The following is an 18,937-nucleotide window of genomic DNA, read 5'->3' on the forward strand; positions in this document are numbered from 1 at the left end:
GTCAGGGGGTGCTCCCCAGCCCAGGTGCAGGTACAGCACTTGAGAGTCTGGGCCTGGGGGACGGGCGGGCACCACAGCATCCTCTGCACGCGTCAGAGTGAAGGTGGCAGCGCCCCCAGCCAGGCTGTAGGCCTGCAGCTCCGGGGGGTGCTGGGCTTGGGGCCGGGCCACCTCCACCGCCGGAGACTGAGGTCGGCAGGTGTCTGCTGGGTGCCCCGCGTGCCCAGTGCAGGCTGGGTCTCACGTCTGCTCTTTGCCTTGCAGCCTCCTGAGCAGCCCCCCTACCCACACCACCAGGGCGGGCCGCCCCACTGCCCGCCCTGGAACAACAGCCACGAGGGAATGTGGGGCGAGCAGCGTGGGGACCCTGGCTGGAATGGCCAGCGCGACGCCCCCTGGAACAGTCAGCCCGACCCCAACTGGAACAACCAGTTCGAGGGCCCCTGGAACAGCCAGCACGAGCAGCCACCCTGGGGCGGGGGCCAGCGGGAGCCGCCCTTCCGCATGCAGCGGCCGCCACACTTCCGCGGGCCCTTCCCGCCCCACCAGCAGCACCCGCAGTTCAGCCAGCCGCCACACCCACACAACTTCAACCGCTTCCCGCCCCGCTTCATGCAGGACGACTTCCCCCCTCGGCACCCCTTCGAGCGGCCGCCCTACCCTCACCGCTTTGACTACCCTCAGGGGGACTTCCAAGCCGGTGAGTGCAAGGTCGCCCTCGGGGGCACCGTCCTCGGGCCAGGGATCACGTCCCTCTCCTGCCCCGTGATCCCTGAGAAGGTCAGATCACTCGCCGGCAGGGCCTGGAAGAGGCGCCTGACGGACCGGCCTTCTGAGCGGGCTGGTGGCACTGCTGGCGGTCCTGCCGTGTGGCCTGGTGTGCCCTGAGCCAGGGTGACAGGAGGAGGGCCAGAGGAGCCGAGCTCGGTCCCTCAGGAAGGTGGGGAGAGGAGGGCAGACCGGCAACCCTGGTGTGGGCACCGCCAGGCACCAGGCCAGCTATTGAGGTGTGAGGCCCTGTATCTCGCAAAAGAGGAAGGACGATGGGGTTCTGAAAGGAAAAGGAACTCCCTAGTCCCCACGGTGGACAGCCAGGTAGTGAGCGAGCCACTGAGTCCAGGCCTGGCAGCCCTTGTGCCATTCCCTGCTCCTCGTCTTGCTGTTTTCTTCAGGTGTTCTGTTTTCTTTTTGAAGAATCTTTAGTTTTCTCGATCTTGTGTTTACTAAAAAATTTCATTTCAACTCTCCTACTCTTCAATCTTTATTCTCAAATCCATTCTTGGCTGTAAATTGAGCTTGGAGACCAGTAGCAGGTTTCTTGCTTGTGTGAGTGTCTTGGGGCTGCTGCAACAGAGTCCCATGGACTGGGTGCCTCCAACAACAGGGAATTCTTCTCTGACAGTTAGTTCTGGAGGCCGGAGGTCCGAGATCAAGGTGTCATCAGGGTTGGTTTCTACTGAGGCCTCTCCCCGTGGCTTGTAGATGGCTGTCCTCTCCCTGTGTCTTCCCATGGTCTTCTCTGTGTGTGTCTGTCTCTTAATCTCCTTTTCTTCGAAAGACATCAGTCAGTATTGGATCAGGGCCCACTCATAGGACCTCATCTAAAGTAGTCATCTCATTACAGGCTCCATTCCCAAATGCAGTCATGTTCTGAGGTACTGGGGGTGTATTTGCAGGGGACACGGTTTGGCTCATAACATGGCTGTTTGAAGGTTATGTGATTTCCCTTGTGGTTCCTTCTTTCACCCGTGAGGTCTGTCAGGTGCTGCTGTGGGTGCAGGACAGGCCACTCTGAGCCCCGGCTCCTCCCCCGTTGCTGTGTGGCCCTGAGCAGTGAATGAAGCAGCCGGAGGGTTGGTGCTGGGCAGGGCTGCCCAGGAAGTGGGTGTGGGTGTCCTTGCCCCACTCTGAGCCCCTTTCCACTGGCGCTTATTACCCTGGAGATCTCGACCGGGCTGTTGGCGTTGCCCAGCTCTCGACTCTGCAGTAGGCCTGAGTCAAGTTTCTGTTTTGCAGAGATGGGACCCCCTCACCACCATCCTGGCCACCGCATGCCTCACCCTGGGATCAACGAGCACCCGCCTTGGGGTGGGCCCCAGCACCCTGACTTCGGCCCTCCTCCCCACGGCTTCAACGGGCAGCCCCCTCATATGCGGCGACAGGGCCCTCCCCACATCAACCACGACGACCCCAGCCTGGTCCCCAACGTGCCCTACTTCGATCTCCCTGCCGGGCTGATGGCCCCCCTTGTGAAGGTAATGTTGCGGAGTTGAATGCCAAGCTTAGCCTTGAATGCTCGGTCTCCACGTGGAAAGTTCACAGGTGGAACCCATTTCCCGATTGGCTACAAAACACTGCTTCCCAGGGCCCCTGCCCCTCTCATTTCCCGCACCCCAGCAAGCCTGACAAGTAGTCAGAGAGGATGTGCCTGAGCCAGCAGCACCGCCTCGCGTGCTCACATGTGGCTGCGAGCAAGGCCCGTGTCCCCCTCTGCTTCCTCCGAGCCTTCCTCCTGGGGCTGCAAGTTTGGTAGCTGCGCAGAGTGGGCTGGGCTGGGCGTGAGGTGCAGGTCCTCTTGGTCCTGGCCTTTGGAAGCCACCTTGCCCAGGGGCTGATGACAGGGATTTCTCAGAAAAGGGGTGGTCTCCAGCTGAGCAAGGTGAGCAAGGCAGGAGAGGGGGTCAGAAGGGAGCCAGGGCTGGGGCTCAGGGCGCTCTGAGGGTCATGCTGGCTGTACTGGTCACTGCCACTCCCCGGCCCCTCTGAGACATTAGCATACTGGAAGCTGAGACAGGTCACGCTGGGGCAGCAAGGGGAGGCAGAGGGGCCAGCGGGGCTGCCCTCGGGGTAGGAGCTGGAGCAGAGAAAGGGGCACATAGCAGGGCCCCTGGGGTAGGCGCCTGGGTACAGGGCGGTGGTTGGCAGGGGAGGGTGTCTGGGATCCACGGCGTGTCGGTGAATTAAGAGGGGTCTTTCCTTCACCTGAGCTTGGAGGCCACGTCTCCTCTGCATTTTTGTAGAGAGAATTCTGTAGCTTCTATCGACTTCCATGGAGCCCTCAACCACCCCATTTAGGAATTGAAGTACTGGTGTGGCCAAACCCTCCAGGAGGGTGGGGTTTCCCAGGAAGGGCCGGATGAGGCACTCTGATGCGCAGGGCAACTGTGTCCTGCCCCCGGCTCTCCGGCTCTCCAGCTCCCCGACTCCCCCAGCCCCTGCAGTTCCCTGGATGGGCTCCAGCAGGGAGCAGTGACAGCTGTGTTCTCTGCTGCAGCTGGAAGACCACGAGTACAAGCCTTTGGATCCTAAAGACATCCGCCTCCCACCCCCCATGCCACCCAGTGAGAGGCTGCTGGCGGCCGTGGAGGCCTTCTACAGCCCTCCCTCACACGACAGACCCAGGAACAGGTACGGGGCTGCGGGAGACCAGGCGCTGGGGCTGGTGATGGGAGGGGAGGCCCCTGTCCCCTCTCCTGGCCCGTCTTCCTCAGTTTGCTTCACAAGAAAGACTCCGAACTGTCGCACCTTCCACCCAGGGCGGTGTGAGGCCCAGGTGAGAAAGTGTGGTTAGGAGATGCCGTTTCTCCCCCAGCTTGCATGATGTGTGCCATAAATAAAAGGCTTTTACCACGCTAGAGACATCAGGACAAGAGCTTACCTCGGGATCCCCTCCTCCAGCGGCCTCCTCGCTTCAGTTAAAATCGTCTTCTGCTCTGTTTGGGGCCACGGGCCTATCCACCTACAAATCAAGAGTTCCTCGTCCCCAGTTACAATAACCCTGAGACCCTCTTCAGCTATTTGGAGAAAGCCCAGCGTGGAAAGGCGTGGGAGCCACGAAGCGCTGGGAGTGCAGTCCAGCCTCTCCACCTCCCAGCGGGCGGCCTGGCCTCTGGGCCTGGTCGCTCCTCTGAGAAAGGGCAGCCCTGTGGCAATGACCACCCGAGTGCTTTCTGTGCTGGGCCTTGCTCAGCATCCTGAGTGAAAGAGGGAAGGCCTGTCGGGTAGGGCTTAGTCCTGGTGACTTTTTCACAAGTTCCCTGTGGGAGAGAGGCTTGCGTTCATACAGGGGACGCCCATGTCTTACAGTGAAGGCTGGGAGCAGAACGGCCTCTATGAGTTCTTCCGAGCGAAAATGCGGGCCCGGCGGAGGAAAGGCCAGGAGAAGAGGAACAGGTAAGAGCGCACACGCCACCCCACCACCCGTGTGGAGGTCAGGCCTCCGCAGTGCATCTTGTCCTAGGTCAGCTGGGAGCAAGCCCTGCCTTTGCCTGTGGCGAGCTGTGGTGTCGTGCCCGGCGCAGGCCAAGGGGGGTCAGCTCTGGCCTCTGCCGGGGTCGTGGGCCTGGCACCCTACGATAAAGGTGCTGTGAGCCACCAGGAGCTGTTTCCCACAAGGCCGAAGTTAAAACACCAGTACGAGAGAGAAGCTTGCCATTGTCTGTATTCAACCCTGATGTGAAAGGGCGTGTCTGCACCTGGACTGGGCACATCGGGGGTCTTTTAGAGTTGGGGGTTGGGGCAGGCTGGGTGCAGTCCATGGAGGGGCTCCGGCTCACCAGGCCTGTCCCCACAGCGGACCCTCAAGGTCTCGGAGCAGATCCAAAAGCCGAGGGCGCTCCTCCTCCCGCTCCAACTCGAGGTCCTCCAAGTCTTCCGGCTCCTATTCAAGGTCAAGGTCTCGTTCCTGCTCCCGTTCCTACTCCCGCTCCAGATCCAGGTAGGCAGGGCCCCGCCTCTCGGGATGCAAGGCCTGAGGCTCCTCAGCAGCTGCACTGACCCGCCTCCTCTCCCCTGGCCCCGCAGGAGCCGCAGCCGATCACGCTCCTCACAAAGCCGCTCCCGGACCCGCTCGCGCTCTCGGTCCAAGTCCTATTCCCCGGGAAGGAGACGTCGGTCGCGGTCCAGGAGCCCCACCCCGCCGTAAGATTTCTGTCTTAACTGTCAGAATGACCTCTGGTAGCGCTGGAACCCTCTGATGCTTTGCTGTGAATGTTGAAACGTGTTGTTAGAAGACGCGCTGGCGGTGGCCCACGCCAAGGCAGCACCTCGGGGCCCCTGAGCACTAGCACAGTGACAGTGGCACCTCATCTCACACCTCGCTGTTACCTCTGCAGTCACGTTGTAAAGCCTGAGGCAGTGGCTGCGCTCTCTATTTTCTAACCGTTTTACCGGTCCAGTGTGGCCTGGCTGTGCCGCTGAGTGTGAGGCAGGGGCCGCCGTCTTAGGGAACCCCCTTATCTGCCGGCGAAGAGGATAAAGAAGAAAGCTAGAGACACGAAATGTGTGTGTGTGTGTCCATCTCACGCTGGTGACCCTACGTATAAGCTACACGCTGTAATATTCTAAGTTTTCATTCCAATAAATGTATCAGCTCTTTTTTAAAAGACGTAACCTGTCTTAATTTTAGTTCCTCGGCTGGTCTGGGTTCTAATTCAGCACCTCCTATACCTGACTCCAGGCTCGGGGAAGAGAACAAAGGACATCAGATGCTGGTGAAAATGGGTAAGGTTCCTGGGAAGACAGAACAATCCGCTCTGGGCATTCAGGGTTGGGGGATGATGAAGTCAGAGGAAGCTCCAACTCATGACCAACTTCTGAGCCTGCAGGGTTTTTACTGAGCGTCCTTTCTTACTACCCTTAGTTCCCCATTTATAAACTGCACATCTGCATGTCGTTCGACTCTCCAAACGCATTTCCATTTAACTTCACGTCAGGGTAAATGCACCACAATTTCAGCTTCCTCTGTGGGTCGTAACCACTCATCCCTCTCTTCTTCAGGCTGGAGTGGATCTGGCGGCCTCGGCGTGAAAGAGCAAGGAATCCAGGACCCCATCAAGGGGGGGGACGTCCGGGATAAGTGGGACCAGTACAAGGGCGTGGGTGTGGCCCTGGACGACCCCTATGAGAACTACCGCAGGAACAAGAGCTATTCCTTCATCGCCCGCATGAAGGCCAGGGACGAGTGCAAGTAGGCGCGGCGTGGGCAGGGAGCCACGCCAGTGGCCGGCCACCGGCAGCGAGGACGGTTGGACCCTTCTTGGCTTACTGGCAGTGGAAGATGGTAGGGACAGCTCGGTTCTCACACTGTCTCCATCTGTGGGGAGCGACAGAAGAGAAGGAAGACTTCGGCAGGCCTTGTGACGAGTGCCACGCTTGATGGCGCGGAAGGCCCAGGCCCCACCTGCAAACCAGCTCTAACGTAGCAGCAAGAGTCACGAGGAGATGCCCAGCCAACTCGACAATGAGCTTATTTCCCTGGACAGTGAAGCGAGAAACATAAGGCCCCTGGATAAGAATTCTTGTCATCTGCAGGAACGGCTGTCTCACATCTCCCCTCAGCCTGAGCCTCTAAAACCAGTGGGAGTGCATGGAGGAGGGGCCCTGAGGGCACACGCCAGCCCAGCCCAAGGGGCCGGCCCTCCCACTCCCCCATCAGTTGTGTTGTGAGAAGGCTCAGGCCAGGCGCCGGTACTGCTCACTCTAAAAATGGAAAAACAAAACCTTTTTGATTTGCAAAGTTAAACAGGGTTTTCATTTTTACTCCAGATGGTTTAGTTTTAGAAAAAAATACTGATCTAGGTTGATACCCAGTGAGATAATTTGAAACCTGATTCCTCTGAGACATACTAGCCCTTAGTTACTTAAGCTGTTTAAGTTGAGGTGGTTTTTTTTGTTTTGTTTTTTGTTTCTGTTTTTGTTTGAACGTTAGCCATTTGCTGTTCCCTGCAGAAACAAAAGGTTCTGAGGAAACTTATCTGAGGCATCTCCAGGTCACATAATGATGACGCCCTTGGAGAATATGTACCCTTAGTGTCTCTACTTGTGTTTTTCACGGAGAGGAACCCGCACACCAGCACTCACGTGCAACGGCCCATTCACATCCAGAGTGTGGAGAGCGACCACCGGCCCTGCTTCCTGCTCTGTCACTTCTTTTGCCTGCCCCAGGCCGCCCCCAAAGGGAGGTGAGGCTGGAGGGAGCCGCCTCTGCCGGGAGCTGCTGAGCGACCGCCTGGGATCGGCTGCACTCAGCATCCGCAGGCAGCTTGATGCGGTGCCATTTATTTGTACAGAAACATTTTTGAAAAATTCTTTTCAAAGAGATGCAAAATTTTCTCCAACTTTTCCACCTGATGTGATAAAATATTCGATTTTGTTCTAGATTTCCTGTAGCTGTGAATTGTTCAAACGTGTCTGATTCAGGATAAAATGTAAACGTGTTGTTAACAATTTCTTGTGGATTTTACTGTTTTGCCTTCAAATAAAGACTTTTTTTTTAAAGACCTTTTTCCTCTGTGCATTTAAGTCAAGAAGCGTGCTCAGGCTGAGGAGGGAGGAGGTGCGTCCTGAGTGCAGACTTTGTCTGAATTGTGGAGTCGGGTCAGAAGCTCTGCCCTGGTGTCTCCTGGGAGTCCCCGGCGTGGACGCCTGGTCCTGTTTCCTCGTGGCTCCAGACAGGCTGGCATCCTCTGTCCTGCCACGAGTGGTGACAGCTCCACCTGGGGTTCCATTTCCACTGGCCTGTGGTACGTCCTCTCAGGTGCCATGCACACTGAGGAAATGGGGGCTGGGAGGGCTCAACTACTCAGCTAGAAAAGGCTGCAGCTGGGATTCCTCTCAGGTGAGTCCTGGGTGCCACCTGCCCCCACCACTGGGAATGTCCCCTGGGAACTAAGGTGTGAGCATCACGGCTGGTTTACGGGACCAGCTCCTTAGACCCATGAGTCTGTCTCACCTCCCGGCGTTCACAGCTCCTTCTTCACCTCCTCCAGGGCCTCCTCCATGGTCAGCGGGGTGGGCCTGTGTTGCCTGATGTACTGTGGGGCAGAGGACACACAGGGAAGCCATCACCACTGCTGCCTCAGTCTACTGAGGCTCTGCGTCCTGGAGATGGTGCCTATCCCCAGGGGCTAACAGAAAAAATGAAGGGATGCCAGGTGGCAATGGAAACAGAAGAGGAGAGGTGAACCCAGGCAGCCTCCGGGCAGGTACCCTGCAAGGGGTGAGCCTTGACTGAGCCTAGAAGGGAAAAGGGACCGTGGTGAGGGGCAGGGCTACCCGGGGTGCCCTCAGAGGACACAGGTTGGGGAGAAGGACTTGGGTGCCACTCTCAGGGTGTGGGGCCTGGAGCAGAGAGCAGGCAGCCACACGTGGGCTGCAGGCAGGTGACGTAGTCAGATCACTTCAGCCTGCATCCAATCAACTGATGCACATCCAACAGAGGAACAAGTTAAAAGGACCCCACTAGGGAGCCATCAGCCCAGTCCAGAATGTGGGAAACCGTCAGATAACCTATTTTCTTTCTTTTTCTTGGCCACACCGTGCGGCATGTGGGATCTTTGTTCCCCAACCAGGGATCGAACCCACACCCCCTGCATTGGAAGCACAGAGTCTTAACCACTGGACCGCCAGGGAAGTCCCAGGACAACCTGTTTTCTTCCAACCAGTAAACTGCAAGGAAACAAAAGAGATGGGGGAGGGGGGGAAGACCTCTAGAGCAGTGGTTCTCAAAGTGGGTCCCCAAAGGGCCCATGGGAGAAACGCCCACTGCTAGGCCCACCCTGCTGCCAACACAACCCCAGTGGTCAGGCCCTCAGGGGTCTGACGCTGCTCAGGGCTGAGAACCACTGCTCTAGATTAAGACATCAAATGATCTTTTTTTTTTGCGGTACGCGGGCCTCTCACTGTTGTGGCCTCTCCCGTCGCGGAGCACAGGCTCCGGACGCGCAGGCTCAGCGGCCATGGCTCACGGGCCCAGCCGCTCCGCGGCATGTGGGATCTTCCCGGACCGGGGCACGAACCCGCGTCCCCTGCATCGGCAGGCGGACTCCCAACCACTGCGCCACCAGGGAAGCCCCAAACGATCTTGATGTACCACTTTGGACACTGATGAAATAAACAGGAGAAAAAGGTACAACTTTTATGAGATGAGTGGAAATCTGAACACTGGATATCTAATGATATCAAGAAAACTTAGGGCTTCCCTGGTGGCGCAGTGGTTAAGAATCCGCCTGCCAGTGCAGGGGACACGGGTTCGAGCCCTGGTCCAGGAAGATCCCACATGCCGCGGAGCAACTAAGCCTGTGTGCCACAACTACTGAAGACTGCACTCTAGAGCCCACGAGCCACAACTACTGAAGCCCGCGTGCCTAGAGCCCATGCTCTGCAACAGGAGAAGCCACCTAATTAGAAGCCTGTACACCACAATGAAGAGTAGCCCCTGCTCGCTGCAACTAGAGAAAAGCCGACACGCAGCAAGAAAGACCCAACGCAGCCAAACAAAAAAAATGCTGCAGGAATTCCCTGGCTGTCCGGTGGTTAGGACTCTGCACTTTCACTGCCAAGGGCACGGGTTTGATCCCTAGTCGGGAAACTAAGATCCCACAAGCAAAACCAAAAAAAAAAGTTAATTTGGTTTTGGTATAGTGGCATTGTGACTATTTTTTTAAAGTCTTTATTTTTAAGAAATATATACTGAAATATTTGTAGATAAAATGATAAAAATCACCATGCAGAACAACTCATGTAGTATGATGCCATTTCTGTAAAGAAATATATATATCATGTTATTATATATAAATACTATACCTCTTCTATATATTTTATACATAGTATAAAATATGTAAGATATAATATTGTACATGTACATAACAGTTTATATTTTACATAGGAAAAATCTAAAGACTATATATCAAGTTGGTAATAGTTATCTCTGAAATTATGGAGAACTTTATAGGCTACATATCTCCAACAAAATTTTTGTACAATACTTTTTGTAATCAGACAAAAAAATAAATTTTGGAGGGAAAAATAGAGGTGAGTGTGACATCCCTTGAGCTTAGCCCTTGGGACTGAGGAGAGGGGCCCTGCCTGTGGTGGCCCACGGGAACGGTAGGTAGAGGGACAGGACCCTCACCGAGGAGGTCACCTTTGGTCCGAGGTCACACAGAGCCTGGGCTGCGGCTGGCTCTCAGTGCCCCTGCCCCGCACCAGCCCTGGTCATGGCCAAAGAGAGAACAGGACTCCTTCCATGAGGACTGAAGGTGAAGGTGGCGGGGCCCCCAGCGTCCCCGCCACCCCGGGCTGAGCGTGGGAAGCCGCCTGCCCTCTCTTTCCCGGGAAGGGTTAGCTGCACCATGGTCACCTCTTTGGTTTCCTCCAGGGTGTGGTAATGGAATGAGTCCCGGTCCAGGGAGCGCAGGAGGGACGCATGCAGGTGCCGGCTGGCCTCGATGAACTGCTGTGTCAGGCTCAGTTGCTGCTTCAGCACATCGTTGAGCGCGAACACGGTGGGGCTGTACGCTGTCAGGGCTGCACCGGGTTCCGTGTCAGTCGGCAGCCCCCGGGGCCCCATCGCCCTGGCCAGACCCGCTCCCCGCAAGGGCCCTGCAGCCCCCAACCATGGACTGTGTCGGGATGCTCTCTGCAGGTGCTGCCACCTTCGGAAGCAGCAAAGGACTCGCCTATTCTGTGCCTCTCTCTACTCAGTAGTAAAGGAACCGCTCTCTTCGCTGACTTTGTGTGGATCTCACACCCTCAGCTCAGCTCCCAGGCAGAACCGGAAGCCTCACCTTGGCGTCCAACACAAGGAAAGAAGGCCGGTGACACGGCTCCCCAAACTGCAACCGTACAGTGCAAATCTAACACTCCTGAACTGTACACTTGAAAATGGGGAAGAGGGTAAATTTTACACTATGAATTTTTAAACACATAATTAAAATAATTTAAAATGCAATTAAAATATAATAATTAACTAAATAAAAGTACAATTAAAAATAACTGCAACCGGGGCTTCCCTGGTGGCGCAGTGGTTAAGAATCCGCCTGCCAATGCAGGGGACACGGGTTCGAGCCCTGGTCCGGGAAGATCCTACATGCCGTGGAGCAACAAAGCCCGTGCACCACAACTACTGAGCCTGCGCTCTAGAGCCCGCAAGCCACAGCTACTGAGCCCGCGCGCCACAACTACTGAAGCCGGCGCGCCTAGAGCCCGTGCTCCGCAACAAGAGAAGCCACCGCAATGAGAAGCCCGCGCACCGCGACAAAGAGTATCCCCCACTCAGCAACGAAGACCCACTGCAGCCAAAAAATAAAATTAAAATTAAAAAAATTTAAAAAAAAATAACTGCAACTGTTAAAAATGATCATTACTAAAACTACACAGTAACATGGAAAAATTGTTGAGGTTAATATTGTGTTTAAAAACAGGAGATTTTTTTAAGGATATAAGTATTTCACATATTACAACCAATATATTTTAATATCTTCATCTTCTAAAAATGTTAAGAAAATGGAAATGGGGAAAAAAAGCAGGTTCTAGATGGATCCTTGCTTGTGTCATGCGAGTCATCAGCAGCCCCGCGGGACCTGACACAGACTGGGTTTCCCAAGGTGGCTGCTGGGCGTCTTCCTATTGCCCAAGGCTGGGCTGGGCCTCCCCAGGGCCCCACGACTCTCCCACACTCAGCAAGGAGGCAAGTGTCGCGTCCACAGGGCTGGGCCGCTCAGTACTGGCTGAGTGTCTTCCAGAGGAAAACACCTATGGATTCTGGACAGAAAGGGTCTGAGGGGAACACACAAAATAACGATGGCCCTGTGGGGGTGGAAGGCTCATAGGTATGTTCCTGGTAGCCTTCCTGTTCTGTCCAACATCGGTGTCCTCGACCTAAGGGACCCACAAGGTGAGCTGGGCTGTTACCTTCTATGGCGTCCGCACTGATGACGTGGCTGGCGATGGGCGAGGGGTCCACATAGGCACCTCCCAGGGCTGGTCCGATGGCCGCTACACCGGCCGCTGTCCCAAGGACAAAGGGGGAGAGGTGAGTGGGCAGGATCCAGAGCAATGACTTTCTCATCAACAGGTGTGGGGCTGAAATAAGCTACATGAATCTGTCCTTTTCTCTTTCTGAATGTGATGGCCACCCTCCTTGCTTTTTCAACCGTTACCCCTTTTAAAATTTTCCCAAACCTGCCTCCATCTTTCTGGTAGGTTCCCCCTGTTCAATATACAAGTCAGGTGTGCTGGCTGAAGTGGTCACCACAGCTCAGCACGGCTGACAACTGTGGCATCGTGCCCTCCCCTGGCTCTGCCCTCCTCCCACAGCTATTTGAGGGCTTCGGAATGTTCCCTGGATTCTAACTGGCTGGCTGATTTATGCTGCCTCTTTTCTCCCTCCTTTCAAAGTCAGGCCGCGTCTAGGAAATCAGCACCACCAATGTTTTATGAAAGCATCTCTTTATTTTTTATTTTTCACTTTTTTTTTTAAACATCTTTATTGGAGTATAATTGCTTCACAATGGTGTGTTAGTTTCTGCTGTATAACAAAGTGAATCAGCTATACATATACATATATCCCCATATCCCCTCCCTCTTGAGCCTCCCTCCCACCCTCCCTATCCCACCCCTCTAGGTGGTCACAAAGCACCGAGCTGATCTCCCTGTGCTATGCGGCTGCTTCCCACTAGCTATCTATTTTATGTTTGGTAGTGTATATATGTCCATGCCACTCTCTCACTTCGTCCCAGCTTGCCCTTCCCCCCACCCCGTGTCCATCTCTTTAAATTGCAAAAAAAGAAACAAAAATGGGCACATTTGCTGCCCACAGGCTAGGCTGTCAGAAAGGCAGCAGGAGGACCTGGAGAGGGACACAGAACCAGGGTTTAAAATCCCCTTGAACACCTTCTAGTGATCTGAGTTGGCTCGTCTGACTGACCTTCCTCCCTGAGAAACAGAACAGTCACGCCCCAGCCAGGTGTGAGGTCCCAGCGGATGTATGACTAAGCCCCCAAATCCAAATGAACAGACAAAGGGAGAACCGCACCCCAGCGCACAGTCTGGAAACAAGCTCCGTCCTTATTGCGGGTGTTGTCTAGACAAGAAAAGGGAGCAGGAGACTCGCTAAAAGAAAGCGACCTTACCATCCGCAAGGGCCAAGACCAATGCTGGGGACACGAGAAAAGATGAGCAGTGCCTGCTGCACCCCAGAAGAGAATCCACCGACAAACGCAGCGAGTTCAGACAACCAGCCAGCTGGGCAACACAGCAGCCCTTGGAGCCCCCATGCTGGGGCCCCACAAAGTGCCTGAGGACATGCTGTCCCAGAAGGCGGTTCCTGTCACCCTGGGTAACACTGACATTTGGGGCGGGGTCACTCTCTGGCCAGGCCGTCCTGGCCACTGCAGGATGTTGAGCAGCACCCCTGGCCTCCACCCATAGGCTTCCCGTCGCCCAGACCTTGCCGATGTCTGTCCCCTGGGGCCAGGATCACCCCAGCTGAGAACCACTGCCTTAGTCTTTGGTTTGAAACCTTTCAGTGTTTTAGAGCTTGGAAGACAGTGGAGAGTACCCAAGGAGCCCCCTCTTCTGTGGGAGAGAAAACAGGGTGCTGAGGTCCCCCCAGCTGACTAATGACGACAACCCAGACGTCCTGGCCCCAGGGTTCCTGCCTGTCGCTGCCTCTGGCCTGCCCCTCCCTCCTCCAACCAACATGCTTACCCTTAGCCCACTGGTAGGTGAAGGCAGGATCGAGGGTCTGCACAGCCATCTCCTTCACCATGACTCTTGTAACACCCCTGGCCCACTTTTTCCGAGACTTGGGAGTTGGTGGAGGAAGGTCTGTCTTCAGGCTTGCAGAAAATTCAGACCAAGTCGCCAGCGTCCTGTCAGGAGACTCCTCAGAATGGGGCGTCGACTCAGATGCTGTTGGACTGGGGGATTTTTCAAAATCATCCGAATAAGCCGAGCTCACTGTGCTGGCCGTAGGTTCCTGAGACTTTGACCCCAGGCTAGAAGTGCCCTTGGGTCCAAGGCACGAGACGGACCGCTGGCTCAGGCACTCAGAAATCTTGCTTCCAGAGGGGGGGGCCCCAGCCCAGGGGTTTTTGCTGGATGCCTTTTCCCCCTGACCTTTCTAAAACAAAGGATGGCAGAGGTCACTGGAAAGTGTTTTCGAATGAACAAGCTCGGAATACAACTGCGTTAGGATGAGGACACCCCAAGGGCCCAGGAGGTGAGGGTCCACGCTGTCCTTCCTAGATTTAGGCAGGCTGAGTATCGTGAGCTGAACTCTTTTTTTTTTTTTTTAAACATCTTTATTGGAGTATAATTGCTTTACAATGTTGTGCTAGTTTCTGCTGTATAACAAAGTGAATCAGCTATATGTATACATTTATCCCCATATCCCCTCCCTCTTGCATCTCCTTCCCACCCTCCCTATCCCACCCCTTTAGGTGATCACAAAGCACCGAGCTGATCTCCCTGTGCTATGCAGCTGTTCCCACTAGGGATAAATGTAAAATAAATGTAATATCTATTTTACATTTGCTGGTGTATACGTCAAAGTTACTCTCAGCTGACCCTTCCCCCTCCCAGTGTCCTCAAGTCCATTCTCTACATCTGCATCTTTATTCCTGTCCCTAGGTTCATCAGAACGTAGGGACAGGAATAGGTTCATCAGAACGTTTTTTTTTTAAGGTTCCATATGTATGTGTTAGCATATGGTATTTGTTTTTCTTTCTGACTTACTTCGCTCTGTAGGACAGACTCTACATCCACCCACCTCACTACAAATGACAATTTCATTTCTTTTTATGGCTGAGTAATATTCCATTGTATATATGTGCCACATCTTCTTTATCCATTCATCTGTCAATGGACGCTTCCATGGCCTGGCTATTGTAAAGACTGCTGCAATGAACACTGTATACATGGCTCTTTTTGAATTATGGTTTTCTCAGGGTATATGCCCAGTAGTGGGATTGCCTGGTCATACGGTAGTTCTATTTTTAGTTTCTTAGGGAACCGCCATACTGTTCTCCACAGTGGCTGTATCAATTTACATTCCCACCAACAGTGCAAGAGGGCTCCCTTTTCTCCACACCCTCTCCAGCATTTATTGTTTGTAGATTTTTTGATCATGGCCATTCTGACTGGTGTGAGGTGATACCTCATTGCAGTTTTGATTTGCATTTCTCTAATGATTAGTGATGTTGGGCATCCTTTCATGTGTTTGTTGGCAATCTGTGTATCTTCTTTGGAGAAATGTCTATTTAGGTCTTCTGCCCATTTTTGGATTGGGTTGTTTGTTTTTTTGATATTGAGCTGCATGAGCTGCTTGTATATTTTGGAGATTAACCCTTGGTGAGTTGCTTCGTTTGCAAATATTTTCTCCCATTCTGAGGGTTTTCTTTTTGTCTTGTTTATGGTTCCCTTTGCTGTGCAAAAGTCTTTAAGTTTCATTAAGTCCCATTTGTTTATTTTTGTTTTTATTTCCATTTATCTAGGAGGTCGGTCAAAAAGGATCTTGCTGTGATTTATGTCATAGGGTGTTCTGTGTATGTTTTCCTCTAAGAGTTTTATAGTGTCTGGCCTTACATTTAGGTCTTTAATCCATTTGAGTTCATTTTTGTGTATGGTGTTAAGAAGTGTTCTAATTTCATTCTTTTATGTGTAGCTGTCCAGTTTTCCCAACACCACTTATTGAAGAGGCTGTCTTCATTGTATATTCTTGCCTCCTTTATCAAAGATAAGGTGACGATATGTGCGTGGGCTTATCTCTGGGCTGTCTGTTCCATTGATCTATATTCTGTTTTTGTGCTAATACCATACTGTCTTGATGACTGTAACTTTGTAGTATAGTCTGAAGTCAGGGAGCCTGATTCTCCAGCTCCGTTTTTCTTTCTCAAGATTGCTTTGGCTTTTCGGGGTCTTTTGTGTTTCCATACAAATTGTGGAATTTTTTGTTCTAGTTCTGTGAAAAATGCCATTGGTAGTTTGATAGGGATTCCATTGAATCTGTAGATTGCTTTGGGTAGTAGAGTCATTTTCACAATGTTGATTCTTCCAATCCAAGAACATGGTATATCTCTCCATCTGTTTGTATCATCTTTAATTCTTTCATCAGTGTCTTATAGTTTTCTGCATACAGGTCTTTTGTCTCCTTAGGTAGGTTTATTCCTAGGTATTTTATTCTTTTTGTTGCAATGGTAAATGGGAGTGTTTCCTTAATTTCTCTTTCATCATCATTTTTCATCATTAGTGTACAGGAATGCAAGATATTTCTGTACATTAATTTTGTATCCTGCCACTCTATCAAATTCATTGATTAGCTCTAGTAGTTTTCTGGTGGCATCTTGAGGATTCTCTATGTAATGTCTGCAAACAGTGACAGCTTTACTTCTTCTTTTCTGATTTGGATTCCTTTTATTTCTTTTTCTTCTCTGATTGCTGTGGCTAAAACTTTCAAAACTATGCTGAATAATAGTGGTGAGAGTGGGCAACCTTGTCTTCTTCCTGATCTTAGAGGAAATGGTTTCAGTTTTTCACCATTGAGAATGTTGGCTGTGGGTTTGTCATATATGGCCTATATTATGTTGAGGTAGGTTCCATCTATGCCTACTTTCTGGAGAGTTTTTATCATAAATGGGTGTTGAATTTTGTCAAAAGCTTTTTATGCATCTACTGAGATTATCATATGGTTTTCATCCTTCAATTTGTTAATATGGTGTATCACATTGACTTATTTGCATATATTGAAGAATCCTTGCATTCCTGAGACAAACACCACTTGATTGTGGTGTATGATCCTTTTAATGTGTTGTTGGATTCTGTTTGCTAGTATTTTGTTGAGGATTTTTGCATCTATGTTCATCAGTGATATTGGCCTGTAGTTCTCTTTTTTGTGACACCTTTGTCTGGGTTTGGTATCAGGGTGATGGTGGCCTCGTAGAATGAGTTTGGAAGTGTTCCTCCCTCTGCTATATTTTGGAAGAGTCTGAGAAGGATAGGTGTTAGCTCTTCTCTAAATGTTTGATAGACTTCACCTGTGAAGCCTTCTGGTCCTGGGCTTTTGTTTGTTGGAAGATTTTTTTTCTTTTCTTTTTTCTTTTTTTTTTTTTTTTTTTGCGGCATGCAGGCCTCTCACTGTTGCGGCCTCTCCCGTTATGGAGCACAGGCTCCGGACGCTCAGGTTCAGCAGCCACGGCTCACGGGCCCAGCCGCTCCGCGGCATGTGGGATCTTCCTGGACCGGGGCACGAACCCATGTCCCCTGCATCGGCAGGGGGACTCTCAACTACTGCACCACCAGGGAAGCCCTGTTGGAAGATTTTTAATCACAGTCTCAATTTCAGTGCTTGTGATTGATCTGTTTATATTTTCTATTTCTTCCTGGTTCAGTCTCAGAAGGTGGTACTTTTCTAAGAATTTGTCCATTTCTTCCAGGTTGTCCATTTTATTGGCATATAGTTGCTTGTAGTAATCTCTCATGATCCTTTGTATTTCTGCAGTGTCAGTTGTTACTTTTCCTTTTTCATTTCTAATTCTGTTGATTTGAGTCTTCTCCCTTTTTTTTTTTGATCAGTCTGGCTAACGGTTTAGCAATTTTATCTTCTCAAACAACAAGCTTTTCATTTTATTGATCTTTGCTATCGTTTCCTTCATTTCTTTTTCATTTATTTCTGATCTGATCTTTATGATTTCTTTCCTTCTGCTAACTTTGGGAGATTTTTGTTCTTCTTTCTCTAATTGCTTTAGATGTAAGGTTAGGTTGTTTATTTGAGATTTTTCTTGTTTCCTGAGGTAGGATTGTACTGCTATAAACTTCCCGCTTAGAACTGCTTTTTCTGCATCCCATGTTTTGCGTCATCATGTCATTTATTTCTAGGTATTTTTTGATTTCCTCAGTGATCTATTGGTTATTTAGTAACGTGTTGTTTCGCCTCCATGTGTTTGTATTTTTTACAGTTCTTTTCTTGTAATTGATATCTAGTCTCAATGCATTGTGGTCGGAAAAGATACCTGACATGATTGCAATTTTCTTAAATTTACCAAGGCTTGATTTGTGACCCAAGATATGGTCTATCCTGGAGAATGTTCCATGAGCACTTGAGAAAAAAGTGTATTCTGTTGTTTTTCGGTGGAATGTCCTATAAATATCAGTTAAGTCCATGTGTCATTTAAAGCTTGTGTTTCCTTATTTATTTTCATTTTGGATGATCTGTCCATTGGTGAAAGTGGGGTGTTAAAGTCCCCTACTATGATTGTGTTACTGTCGATTTCCCTTTTTATGGCTGTTAGCATTTGCCTTATGTACTGAGGTGCTCCTATGTTGGGTGCATAAATATTTACCACTGTTATATCTTCTTCTTGGATTGATCCCTTGATCATTATGTAGTGTCCTTCTTTGTCTCTTGTAATAGTATTTATTTTAAAGTCACTTTTGTCTGATATGAGAATTGCTACTCCAACTTTCCTTTGATTTCCAGTTGCATGGAATATCTTTTTCCATCCCCTCACTTTCAGTCTATATGTGTCCCTAGGTCCGAAGCGGGTCTCTTGTAGACAGCATATATATGGGTCTTGTTTTTGTATCCATTCAGCCAGTCTATGTCTTTTGGTTGGAGCATTTAATCCATTTACGTTTAAGGTAATTTCGATATGTATGTTCCTATTACCATCTTCTTAATTGTTCTGGGTTTGTTTTTGTAGGTCTTTTCCTTCTCTTGTGTATCCGCGAGCAGAACTCTTGAAACCCTTCAGCACAAGGCTGCTGCACTTAGCACTGATGTTGTGAGCATGTGTAGCTGGCACGTGGGTGAAATCTGTTAAAGTGTCATTATTATGTATTATCAAAACATGCGTTGATAATGAGGTGGTTACTAATATGGAAAGAATCACCACGGGGCGATGCAACAAGTACAGGTTAGTTGTGGGGAAGGTGAAGTGGGATCTGCTTTAATCTTCTGATATGTTAAGTAGCTCTATCCTGTTATTACCTAGATCAGGGTCTCTACCCATGGCACGCTGACATTTGAGACACGAACATTCTTTGCAGCGGGGGCCATCCTATGCATTGTGGGACACTGGCACAGGACATCCCTGACCACTACCCATTGAATGCCAGTAGCACCCTGCACCCCAGTCATGACCACAGTGTTGCCAGA

General features: G+C 51.2%; 2 protein-coding genes across 2 annotated transcripts in view; one reads left to right on the plus strand and one right to left on the minus strand.

Moving 5' to 3' along the window:
* Window positions 1-5,972, plus strand: part of CHERP (calcium homeostasis endoplasmic reticulum protein) — a gene marked incomplete at its 3' end in the record, with an annotated part of 20,196 nt that extends 14,224 nt beyond the window's left edge. Inside the window, exons 10-17 of the mRNA XM_082836725.1 lie at window positions 265-700; window positions 2,017-2,255; window positions 3,275-3,408; window positions 4,087-4,173; window positions 4,574-4,717; window positions 4,804-4,920; window positions 5,408-5,502; window positions 5,779-5,972. Coding sequence (XP_082692851.1) covers window positions 265-700; window positions 2,017-2,255; window positions 3,275-3,408; window positions 4,087-4,173; window positions 4,574-4,717; window positions 4,804-4,920; window positions 5,408-5,502; window positions 5,779-5,972 — 1,446 coding nt within the window. The remainder of the gene's footprint in view (window positions 1-264; window positions 701-2,016; window positions 2,256-3,274; window positions 3,409-4,086; window positions 4,174-4,573; window positions 4,718-4,803; window positions 4,921-5,407; window positions 5,503-5,778) is intronic.
* Window positions 5,971-18,937, minus strand: part of LOC309960068 (uncharacterized protein C19orf44) — a 23,708-nt gene continuing 10,741 nt past the window's right edge. Inside the window, exons 5-9 of the mRNA XM_082836653.1 lie at window positions 13,492-13,906; window positions 11,695-11,790; window positions 10,142-10,308; window positions 7,733-7,814; window positions 5,971-6,094 (exon numbers count right to left, since the gene is read on the minus strand). Coding sequence (XP_082692779.1) covers window positions 7,743-7,814; window positions 10,142-10,308; window positions 11,695-11,790; window positions 13,492-13,906 — 750 coding nt within the window. The 3' untranslated portion in view covers window positions 5,971-6,094; window positions 7,733-7,742. The remainder of the gene's footprint in view (window positions 6,095-7,732; window positions 7,815-10,141; window positions 10,309-11,694; window positions 11,791-13,491; window positions 13,907-18,937) is intronic.

The sequence above is a fragment of the Leucopleurus acutus genome (assembly GCF_964270905.1).
Source record: "Leucopleurus acutus genome assembly, chromosome: 3".
NCBI lineage: Eukaryota > Metazoa > Chordata > Mammalia > Artiodactyla > Delphinidae > Leucopleurus > Leucopleurus acutus.